This window comes from Ambystoma mexicanum, chromosome 2q (assembly GCF_040938575.1).
Source record: "Ambystoma mexicanum isolate Mex_15411 chromosome 2q, UKY_AmexF1_1, whole genome shotgun sequence".
NCBI lineage: Eukaryota > Metazoa > Chordata > Amphibia > Caudata > Ambystomatidae > Ambystoma > Ambystoma mexicanum.
Window position 1 is genome coordinate 561,255,693 of NC_090924.1, and position 12,499 is coordinate 561,268,191.

The window sequence follows — 12,499 nt, forward strand, 5'->3', positions numbered from 1 at the left end:
AGGAATTGAATTCAAGAACATATGTATTGTTGGAACAAATAGTATCATTAGCCCTGAAGATGGACTGTCAGAAAAGTCTGAAACGCGTTGGCAACAAATTGACAAATCTTGATACTATTTTGGTTTGGTGACTTTAACCAAGAAATTTGTTTGACTTCATTTTTGTTGTTACCTAAAAAGGGATTTTGTGAATTTATGTATGAAAAAGAATCTTATGGTTTAGAGTGTATCTAACAATAAGGTTTCGTAAAAATTGTACAAATTATATATTTTGATAGATTTTGAAAGAAAAAATTATATATTTTGATTAAAACAACACATGATGGGTCTTTCTACTTCTCCCAAAGTTGTATTGCTTTACATCAAAGAACTGATATACACATTGTGAAACTCTGTGAAGTGAATCATAAAAGGAAAACACAACTGCTTGGCAACTTAACAGTTAAGCAGTGATTACACACCTATTTACCTTATTTACCTCATTAATTTAAACCTAGAGAAAAGAAATCGATATTCTCAGTTAAACTCAGAACTGCAAGCAGTGAGGATCCCATTATAGCTCAAGTGCCTGCAACATTAACACATTTTGGGATTATATTCCCTTCGGAGTGCACTTAGGGTCGGCAGGTAGTAATACATGCCTTTCTTTCTCCAGTAGTAGTAGCAAGCCAGGTTGGATCAGGATGCTTCCTTTGGGTTTTTGGGATTTTTAGAATTTGAGGCTTAGCTGAATATCTGGAATCAGGATCAAATAGGATGAAGAAATCAGGAACAGGACACCACGCAGGAAATCAGGAATAAAGTCAGGAATCAGTATCTGTCTCTGTTGTCAGGTTCCCTTATTTATCATGCCAAATGACATCACTAAAGTATATGGCAGGGGCAGGTTTACTGTCCACACCCACAATGCAAGGATTGGGCAAGAGCATAGTTTCCACCTTGCTCTTCGCTGATTGGATCACAGAAAATGATGTCATGTTTATGGTGTTACTTTTACAATGTCTAGAAACCTCCCCTAGCTCCTAGAACCAAAACCTAATTTTACCACAAATACATATTTATACAGTGATAATCTCTGAGAAAATCAGATACACAGGTTACATATTTTGTGGGTCATATTTCAATCCAAACCCCAAGTCTGTGGGACCTGGTTTAGCCTTTCTGCTACATTTTGGCAATTTTACCCATGAAGGATTTGGCCTAAACATTCCCATTTACGTACATAGATGTGCATTTACCCCTGGGATGTGTGTACAAAATGCTATGTGCGCAATATCAATACTTTCCCCACAATCTGTCATTCTTTACAACTTATGTTCCTTATGCAGTCGTGAGTTCTACCAAGTATTCACAGAAAAAGCATAACATTAGATTTAAAACTATCAACTTTCATATCTTTCCTCATTCTTGCTGCAAAGTTAAATGTCTTGAAAGTTCAGTTACAAAATAGGCTTTTCAAAACCAAAAGGAAGTCTATTGTCACTTACCAGTTCTTTTTTCTTTTCCACAACTGTAAGCAAATGTCAATTCCTTTGAAGCAGGATGAGGGGCCTCTCTCTTGACTGAAGTTTACTGCCCCTCCCACTTGAAAGGTGAGATTCCTAGTCTGCTATTGTCTCAGCCTGAAGCAAAGTCGAATGTCTGATGACGACTTGGGAAGTCCCATTGTCCTGGGTATTCAAAGCCTCCAACCTAGCAATTAGCCTTTCCTGTGCCAGCAGTTTATGAGGTGTCACCCTTTGCCAGGGCTAGCACTGGCAGAGCTTTATTTATTTATAGTTTACCAACTTATCATGGGTTTAGCTTTTATTTTCTCATTTTAAATATTGACTGAAACCTATGCAATCAAAACATTTTATAGGAGTACTTTTACCAGCAAGAAATATTTTTACATTTCTAAATGAGCATGTCTTTACACAACAATGTACTTGTAGGCGATTTTGCTCTTCATTTAGGAAAAAACATCTTTAACTTATTTCTTTAAATTCGGTTTTCATCTGCAGCAAATACACACTTTGTACAGCTCTAGTTCTTTCATTGAGTGCTGGAGTTGTTTGCAGCATGGATACATGTATCAGGCATCTGTTTAGAGTCTTTCTCTTACAGCTGATTCTTTAGATACACTTGCAAAGCTTTAGCCGCGTTTCCCATGTAAATGAAAACACAGTCCCTGGTTGCTTTTCCAAAGATACTTTTGACAGGAGTTGTCATTCAAATAAATGAGGCCTGGTTCCTCTGAGACACAAAGAATGATCCTGGGCATTGCAGGGCCTTTTTAATCACAGTGGTTCATGAGAAATGATGGATTTAGTGCCAAGCAGCTCTTCTAAGATTGGGAAAGTGTCATTTTAAAGAGGCATTTTGGGTTTTCAGCACAATGATGCTGCCTCTTTGACTTCACTCCATGTTAAATTTTGCAGAGTACACTGGCACATTCCTGCAGTGAGTACTCTGTTCCACCCCACCTGAAATGTGTGTTGGCACAGCGGTGCAGCCATTTTCTGGTTGTTAAAAACACAGTTTAGAGAACTAGGAGTCAGCACAGCCATTTTGTCCTGTTTCTTGCACCTATGCAGCAAAGTGATGTAGCATGGAATTGCTGAGTGGGTCAAAATATCCCACAATGCCCCCGGAGAGAAGGGACAAATTACCAACATTTGTCACAGCCTTTAAAAGTGCATCACGGCTGTGAATTTAGGATGCACTTTCCAATGCCCAGAAACTCCCCCTTATGTGTGTGCATGCAACGGCTCAATGTGGGAAAAAAGGGCATCCTAGTGGTAGGAGGTCCTCCTACCCCTGGCTACTACATCCAACATGCCTGGAAGGGCTTGAGGCCAAGTGGCAACCATCGACAGGAGCGATTGACCATGCTCCATTATCCCCTCTCGCAGAGCAAGCCCATTTGAACCACTCACCTGCCAGTTCCCTTTATGCCACAAGGAATCCATAACCTTCCACCTCATCTACACAGCACCTCAAGTGAGTGAGTCTTTCATTGCTGACAACTTACAATCCTCTGTCAAATTACCACACAGTAATAATGTCTTCTGGAGAGATTTGAATGCCCTCGGGTCTCACGTCAACAACCACACATGAAGCATGCTTTTTGCAATGACCTAATTCCCATACCTTAAGCAGATTTGCCTCTCCACTACACACAACAAAGGCAACACCCTAAACTTAGTCTTTACATCATCCCTCCTCATTAGCTGTGCAGACCTCATCTCACTCGATTGCTATCCCTCTGTCGATCACCAACACGACCATGCCCCATAAAGGTCAGCTAAATGACCCCCCCTTAGCATCACTCATTCCAATAAGCTGGACGTAAACTTCACAGACCCCCCCCACTATAGGGAGTGCCTCTGTTTTCCGAGAACCATTCCACAGTTCTGCTATGATCTGGTTGCCCGGCATGCCCCCACATAAAACATCCATGGTAAGACCAAACCATCTGGCCCTTGGTACACCACCAAACCTGCCTCCAACAAATGCTTAATCCAAGCCCTAAAGAAGCAGTGATGCAAAAACTGTAACCCTAGAGATTTCACCAACTTCAAAGCTGTCTGTGCTACCATAGGATTTGGATTACCAAAGCCAAAGCTGCTTACTGCTCACACAATAGCGGCAGCCTCTAACCGAAGCAAATCACTCTTTAAAGTACGAAAAAACTGCACCAAACCCTCACCTGGCCTTGAGGTGCCAGCAACAAAAATGTGACAGAATCAACTACATTTGTATTAAAAAAATAGACAAAATCTGGCATCACCACACAGCATTAGTTTCCTCCCCATAGCCCTGCCTCTGTGCTCCAGCACCCACACTGCCCCTCTGGGCAGATTTCTCTCACCTATTTTCCTCAGACTTTCTAAAATCATTTGCTTCCCTCAAACCTACTACCTACTCTGAGATAATATTCCAGCCTCCATCATTAAACAATTGATGGGCACAATGTTGCATGCCCTTCTTAGCATCATTAATGCTTCCCTCACAGAAGGGTAATTCCCAAACATCCACAAGCCTGATCTCATACGCTCTCCTTTGAAAAAAATACCTGGACCCAGATGACCTGGCCAACTACCGGCCCATTACGAATCTCCCGCTTGTTAGCAAGATCTTGCAAAAAGTAATAACTACACCTCTACTACCCAGAATCGAACAACCTCATCCCTCTACTCATCCTCCTTGACTTATTAGCTGCATTCATCATCATTGACCACCATATTATCCTCTCTTCCTCATGAAAAGGATTCTCTGGCCCTGTCCTGAACTGGCTTACCTCCTACCACTCGGGCAAACATTAGTCCGCCCAGATGAACATGTTGCATTACAACCAGCTCCGAGTATCCTGTCCCCCAAGGCTCCATGCTCTCACCACTCATGTTTTTCTTTTCCCTGCAGTCTCTGGGCACACTCTTCCAATATCCCAATACAGCCATCCATCAATACACAGGCAATACTGAGTTGTATATGAGAGTAAATGCCTGCAGGACGTATGTTGTCTCTGCGATGACCTTTCCATCATCTAGCCCTGGAGCTCGACTGCCTGCTTCAAACTTCAATCATTCAAGACCAAATTGGTACTCATGGGCCCCCGTTAAATGCCAAACTGTCTAATAGTGGCTCTATGATATGCACCTACAAAGATTTGGCCAGCGACTGTCAGATTCAGCAAAATCCTTTGTCTTCATCATTGACAGCAGTCTGTCCTTCCAAGAACACAGAACCAAGAAGGCCCAAATGATCTGGCTCCAAAACTTCACCCTTCACAAAATCAAACCCTTCATCCTGCTGCAGGAGTTCCAGACCGTATTGCAGGCCCTTTTGGTCTTGCACATTAATGGGGGAAATGCCGTTCTGAATAGGCTCCCAGCTCTTCACTTGAAGTCCACTATGCTGAAGCACGTCATTTTACAGGTGGGCATAACTTTGACCAAAGCACCCGCATCCTATGTGAACTACATTGGCTTCCTTTCCAAGCCAGGTTACTGTTCAATGCTGCATGAATCATATACACATCAGTCAAGAGTAGCTCACCAGCTGACCTGGTGCCTAAGCTCCAAATATCTGGTGGCACATGGTCCTCAATCAGCAAATCGACCAATCCGCTCAAATCATAATTCACCAGCAGAAAGAAGGCCTGCTGACAATCCTTCTCTTGTTAAACAACCACCCGTTGGAGCTCAGTATCTGCCCCACAATCCTCCAATTCTGCAAACTTCTCAAAACTTTGATTTTTCAACAACACCTGACGACGGACTAACCCCTAGGCACAGACTCTATCTCACACAGTATTGCGCTACTGTTAAAAGATGACAGCCCATAACGCTGGCTACCCTAACCCTGTACAGCACTCCACTGCTCTCAAGCTACGCTCACGCATTCACCAATAAAAAAATAAACAACAAATAAATGTACAAATAAATCTGAACTGAGCTGCTACTTTTTTGGGTGAGTACGGAAATGTGCTTTGGGAAACAGGTCCAAAGTTTGGAATTATGCAACCTTTGCAGAGGATTTAGCACTAAGGCAGAAATGAAAAACGTGCAACACAAATATTCCTTCAATGCATTTTGCATCAGGTCAATTGATACGGACTAGGCCACACATTGTTTTTTGTGCAATGGCATTTTTGCACTCATCCTCGATGGATATTTTTGTTATACTGTTCATTATATTTCTATGTACAGTAACATCATTGTATACGTGCTTGTGTTTTAAAAAAAAATATTTTCCACCTTTGTACTTATTAGTTTTACATATAAATACATTGCAGTAATTACAACATACACAACAAACACAAACAGAGACATCTCTGCCATAAACATTCATAAAAATCCATATTTATCAAATATCTTATCAAGGATCAAACTATTTTACCTCAGTTTTGATCAACCTTTAAATACTCTAAAAGCAGAAAAAAATTAGACAACCAGATAGAGGACGAAATTTGAAAACCAACACAAGATTACATTTTCATTGCAAGAATTTCAAAACCTTGCAGCAGATGGCCTCGAATGTGTGTTATTTTTCTCTTTCAGCTTGTAGGCCACCTGATCTAGTGACGCTTTTCCAATTCACTTAGACACACTTCAGAACTCAGTCTGCAGTATGTATTACAGTTACGCAGAAATCTCTTTTTAGCCGTCATAGCTCTCATAGGCCACATCTTGATCAATTGCACAAAGGTTCTGCAGTGTTTGTCATTGAACAACGCTGTCCCTCTTGATACCAAAATCCCTTTGTGCTTTATAAGTGAGATTTTCTGGCCTACCCCTTTCTTGTGTCTTCACTCTGCCTTTTTGGAAGGTAATTAGGCTTTGTAATTAGATGCATTGTTAAAACAAGTTTCCATAGCTAATTGTAAGCTTATTACATTTCGTTTGTCAGGTTTTTTAATGAATAGCTGTATTATTCATTGTTATTCCATGTGTTTATTTTTGGATGTTGCATTTGTTTTGCTCTGACACATTATGATAATTTTGGGTTTGGATAACACTTTTCTTTTCACAATATTTGACCTTGTAACTCAGCTGCTGACTGAGAAAAGAGATTTAGTTTTGAATCCCGGCTTCTGTACTTGACCACACAAAGTATGGTTCTGAGCAAATGCCTACATTGCCCTATGTTATTTACATAAAACCTTAGTGTATGGTGTGCCACGCATGGCCCTCCAAATTACATGTTACAAAACCACCTTACCATTGTGTCCTGTGGAACTGTAATCTGGCCTCAACCATTATGTTCTTGACCCTGCACCACCTCTCTTTGGTGTTTGAGCGGCCTTGTCTTGCATAGGACACTGTGCCTGGGGTACGCATTTTACCACCTGTTTTCCTTGTTTCTTATCACTGTGGTATTTTCCAAATGTTTGATTACATTGCTTTGCTTTGTTGCAGAGCTGTGAGTTGGTGCCTGAAGATATTGTTTCTTGCTCTTCGCCACTGTGAATGAACTGGAAGTGAAACGCGGAGTCCCTCCACATCAACTAAGCATTTCCTGCAAGAAGAGGACAGCAACCGCCATGCATCCCCTACTGCCTTTTCTCCTGGTCCATCTGGTAAGGAAGAACACATTGTCCTTCATTCTGCTGAGTGCCCAAGACTGTTAATCAATGACTTGTAACCTTTAGATGGGGTGGGAGTGAGGAAATGAAACATTGCTCTTTTGGTTGCAAGTTGATACTGGAAAATTGACATCATCAACGATTGAATGCCACCATGATGTTGACTCAAGTTGGCATTTAGAAATGTGACTTCTTTTCTTTTAATCTTTTAATCAACGTGTAATGTAAAGCAAGTATCCTATTCAACGCGGAGCTGAAATCCAGTGACAATTAAATAATGCATAAATGCTAAAAGACCCATCTATAAAACCAGAATGCGTCAAAACACAAATCAAAATATATTCCAAATCACATAAAAAAATAAAGCACTCTTTCTAAAAAAAACATACATTGGAATGAAGGTTAGCATTTCATAATTTGATTTCATCATACTGGCTTCCAAAGACATGCAGTGGACATGTGAGCAATATTAGAAGAGTAGTTTTGCATTACTGAAAAAGTAAGAGTGAAGATGAAAGTTATCCATGAATGGGATGGACAACAAGTATGAATGTAAAAAATATGCAGCACAAACACCGGTGCGGGTGACAATGCGTGCCTCAACCTGGCACACAAACCTCTGAAATAGCTCATATGGAAACTTTCCACCCCATCACACCTAACCACTAGACAGACAAACTACAATACCAACTCTAGAAGACAATCAGAGTCGTGGAACGAAGAAATGCAAAGACTAAGAGGCAAAAAACCCACTAACCCAAAAACACAACTTTCCACATTCATCTCTCACACAAAAACCCCTGCAACCACTTCTCTGCACAACAAATCACAGGTACTTCACCCCACTGCAACAACAAACCAAACAACACATAACTCACACCAACAGCGCATGAGGAACCAAACAGATCAGATAATCACACCCAAGCTCAGGGCATGGTGAAAACCGAACTGAAGCTGCCAACAGGACACCACCCTTCTCACTTTCCTACTCCCACTTCACCCTATTATCCTCCACCCCTCCTTTTCTGTTTGCAGATCAGCCAGAGCACCTGCGGACCAATTCCGTTGGTGATGATGCGCGGTACAAATATCTTTAGCATTACCATTAACATTATAGCCAGACAGAAATAAGTGGGAGGATCAGTAGTCTGAGTGTTCAGCCCAATTGTTTCTGAGAAAAATATTCCATCACCTCAGACATTAAATGGACCCTATTATCTGTGAGTACAATATTGGGATCCCCACCCCTTCTGAAAATGTGTTTTAGTAAGTTTATAACATCTTTAGTGCACATATTCTGGACAACCCCTACTTATTCCCATCTAATAAGTAGGTCTAAAAGTATCATACAATACCAGTGCATGGTGGTGCTTTTAGTGGGTCCTATCATATTAAATGCTGGGTATGGTCATTGAGGTCATAGGAGTAGTATGTGATTGACTTGCCTTTTCACTGTGTTCACATATGAGACATTCCCTGACCACACTCTCCACATCAAAAGCAGGCCACCACAGTCGTGTCTGCATCTTCACTTGGTTTTGGTGACATTTATGTGACAAATGAATTATACCAATGCATATAACTTCAGGTGGTATGATTGAATTGCCTCTCATTACAAATCCTTGTTCACAGTACAGTTCATCCTCGAGTCTCCAAGGGATTCTTATCCCAGTTATTCAAAAAGCTTCAATCGATTGATAGTTGGTCAGATAGCACAGCGAGATGAGTGCTCGCCCCTGATATCTGTGTGCAGCCTACTGTGGCAGGTTTGATTCCTGGGAGCCTCAACTTATCCTTTCATCCTTCCAGAGGTCACTAAATCGAGTACCACTCTGTGGGATAATAATGTCTTCTGTTACTTCAGTACTATCAGACCTATGGGTGTGTAGCGCTATACAAGAAATGAATTATTATTATTGCCTTGGCATACTCCCTACCTATAATGTCAAATGCCCATGGGATTGCTTGTGTGTACTGCTCCCACCTACAAACTTCACCTTTCACTTCGAGACTTGTTTGGTGTTCTCCCCACCAACAAAATTACTATATGCTTAATTTTGTTTTTGTGTACTCATACTCCTACAAAATGCTGATGGGTTCCCACTGCTTTGGCCTTCTTCTGATTTTGTGTCTTGCCCCTCACCCACAAGTCATGTTCCCAAACCACCACCAGAATTCTAACCTGATTCCCTACCTCTAGATAGGCCATATTTTCCATGTACTACCACTCTTACCTACACTACAACTAATCCTATCTACCCTTAATTTCATTAAGTCTCTTCCCTAACTATTAAGGACTATAGGGAATTGCTCCTGCCTTTTCAAAAGCTAACTGCTTTGTGTTTCAAAGAGTGTTGTATGTTGCAGGTTGAGGATAACAACATTGCAGTGCTCATTCAAAAGAGACAAATACAAAGAGACATGATTTTAGGTAAAAACAAGCCCAATATTGCTTACAGTAAACATACCTGGCAACAGTGGTTCAAAGTTTGCACTTGTCTACCTTCAAATCGAAGTCAGATCCTGGACAGGTTAACCTGGCCAGACCTGGAGAAATTCGAGGAGTTTGAGGTATTATATGAACCATCCCATCTGTGATTATTGCAGGTTTAGTGATGCCGTGTGGTCTAAATCTGGAATTATAATCTATTAGTTGATTGTGTGTGTTCAAGTAGGCTTGTAGATGGTTGGCTGCTCTCTGGTAAAATATTTTACCCACCAAGTAGAATTGGGTAAGGGGATTGATGTAAGTATGGTCATGGCTTTATAGAGGTGGGCAGAATATGGTTGGTTTGCATGGCTAATGGGAATACCACTTTCAATAGGAAAGCATTTAAAATGTAGATCTTGGGGAGTAATATAATGTCTGGCCGCTTTGATGCCTGGGAATTGAAGGATGTGTTTGAGGCCCATTCTAGCATGGTGATGGTGTCTGTTGGATCTAGGGCTCAGAGGGATTGGAAGAGGATGAAAGCCCATAGGCAGAACATTACTTTGGGTTGTATTACATGAATAATGGATTTGTGTTTATGCTTGTATATATTTATGACTGTGGATTTTTCTAGGGCTCATGGAATGCAGGATTTGATTTGGGGTTAACCAGAAACAGGTAGTTTTAACTAAAGCCTTGATTGTGATATCATGTATGAGATTGTTGAAAGTCAAGGGGCATCTTTGACAAGGGGCCTCATTAATATTATGGTGGTAAAGCCAAATTAATGTACTGTTACTGCCACTCGGTCCCGTGAATTTGGCTCTAACTAAATTACTGTCAACCATATGCTGCATTGTTGAATTTGTAGTGAGGTCCCATATATATTTATGATAGGTCTGTGTGCATATTGTTTTTGTCATTTAGTTTAAACCCAAATTGAGACCAACATGTCTGGTCTTAAAAGTGTCAATCCGCTTCAATTCACAATGCAACACCAAAATTCACGTAATTTCTTTATTTCGGTGAGAACAATATTCTCTACATGTACATAGCAACATTTTTTTTTTACTTGGAAACAAGAAAATGAAATGAGAACAAAATAAAATATACTAAAACATTAAATATGCCAAAAGGTGAGCAAGAGATATACACCCATATAACAGACATTTTCACATGCATGCACACATCTACGAGGAACTGTCACCCACTCTATACTTTATCCCGCATTGCGATTCATTTGTCTCCTGTTTTCAATGTGCCCAAGTCGTATCTCTCAACAGCATGGCAAATTAACTTATTCTTATGTAACTGAAGTCACATTAGTGGTGGCATGCATTGGTTAAAGTGAGAGGACATGGATACCTGTTTGCTTTCTCAAATGAGTATAAAACGGATGAAAAAAACATAAAATTCAATCGGTCTCCACCTATATTAGATTTACAAAAGCACCCCTCTCATACAGTTCTCCCTCAGAGTCCATGCAACAGTAATGGCATTTAAGGGTAGCATGTTTTTAAATTTGAATAGGCAAGAGTGTAAGTACACATTCTTTCCTATAGTAAGTAGGGCTCAGAACCGACAGGCATCTGCACCGTTAAGAAAGTTTGGCGGGAAGTTTTATCATAACTCATTTTGGGGAGGCCTTGAGAATTAGAGTCTACCATCACTGGCTATAGAAACCAAGAGCCCACGCCTGGTGGATCTAGATGTTCCTTCACATCGCATAGCCAATCAATCCCATTACTTACTCCACTTTTCAGCAAGCTACTCAAGATACTCCTCATAAGTGATGCTGCTGGAATAGTTCAAAGTGAACACCATATAAATAATGGTTGCAAAGTTAGAAATCACTTGAAACGCCTACCCCTCACTCTCAGCAAGCAATGCAAACACTGGAGTTGCCTGTGGGAGTTGCAATACTTTTCTAAAAAAAATACGTTTCCTTATAAGCTAAACATCAGTTTTGGCATGCCCCAATACACCTGCCCCAAATGTGACAGCTTCCACAGTTTTGGCCCGATAGGCTAGCAACATGGATTGAATTGGGTGGCTACTTTGAAATTAAAACAAAGATACAACTATTTGTTTATTTCTTTTACCTGCTTCCTGACATGATCAGCCCATTTTAGAGAAAGTAAACCTCGATAAATAATCATAGTTATCAAACGTCTCAATTTTAGTGTCCTTACATTTAAATAAATAGCAAGACTTCAGGTTTTCACTTATCACTGTAACCTCATATTAGGCAGTATTCACTGATAGGACCTTTGATAGAATGAATACAGTTTATTGATCAAGCAGTGGCTGCAGTGCAAGGGGTGTCTGAGCCGGTAACACTGCATCTTCAGGCTAAAGTAAGATTGTTAATGAATAATTTCCTGCTTGGGTATGCCAGTGACCAATGTATAACCAATGTATGACTTATACAACAGGGGTACCAATACACACCAATACACACCCTTGCAGAACATCCTAAATCAAACATTCACCACCAGATCAAGATGGAGTTTCTTTAAAATGTGAGCAAGATGTTCAGATAAAGCATTCTCTTTTAGGTGTTCACAGAACTGAGTCCTATAAACACAATGAAATGTATTTCATATATTCATTAAGGCAAGGCATCTGCAGCATTATACCCATTTGATACCCATATACCCAGTACATTTCTTGACAATTTAAGATTCAAATTAAGTGCTTGCTCTGTTGTGCCCATCCCTCACAGAACCCACACTCAACATCAAATATTAGGTGGCAATCAGCTTCACTTAGCTACCTTGAATGCTCATCTTGCTCTCAAACACTCCTCTGACATCTCCTTCTTGAAGGCTTTGACCTCGACATCATCTCCCTTACCGAGATGTGGTTCAATGCCAGCTCAGTCACTGCTCTTGACACTCTCCTTCCTGAGGGCTACAAACTCCTCTCGTAAACAGGCCCAACCAGCCCAGAGGTGGAGTAGCCCTGATCTTTCCTGAGTGGGTCCCTGCCTCTGTCAT

At 40.7% G+C, this 12,499-nt stretch overlaps 1 protein-coding gene across 6 annotated transcripts in view; it reads left to right on the top strand.

The window, feature by feature from the left end:
• ADCYAP1R1 (ADCYAP receptor type I) overlaps window positions 1-12,499 on the top strand; it is a 1,274,377-nt gene that overhangs the window by 164,971 nt on the left and 1,096,907 nt on the right. For all 6 annotated transcript variants that reach the window (XM_069647708.1, XM_069647709.1, XM_069647714.1 and 3 more), the window contains exon 2: window positions 6,903-7,063. In XM_069647708.1, coding sequence (XP_069503809.1) covers window positions 7,028-7,063 — 36 coding nt within the window. In that variant the 5' untranslated portion in view covers window positions 6,903-7,027. The remainder of the gene's footprint in view (window positions 1-6,902; window positions 7,064-12,499) is intronic.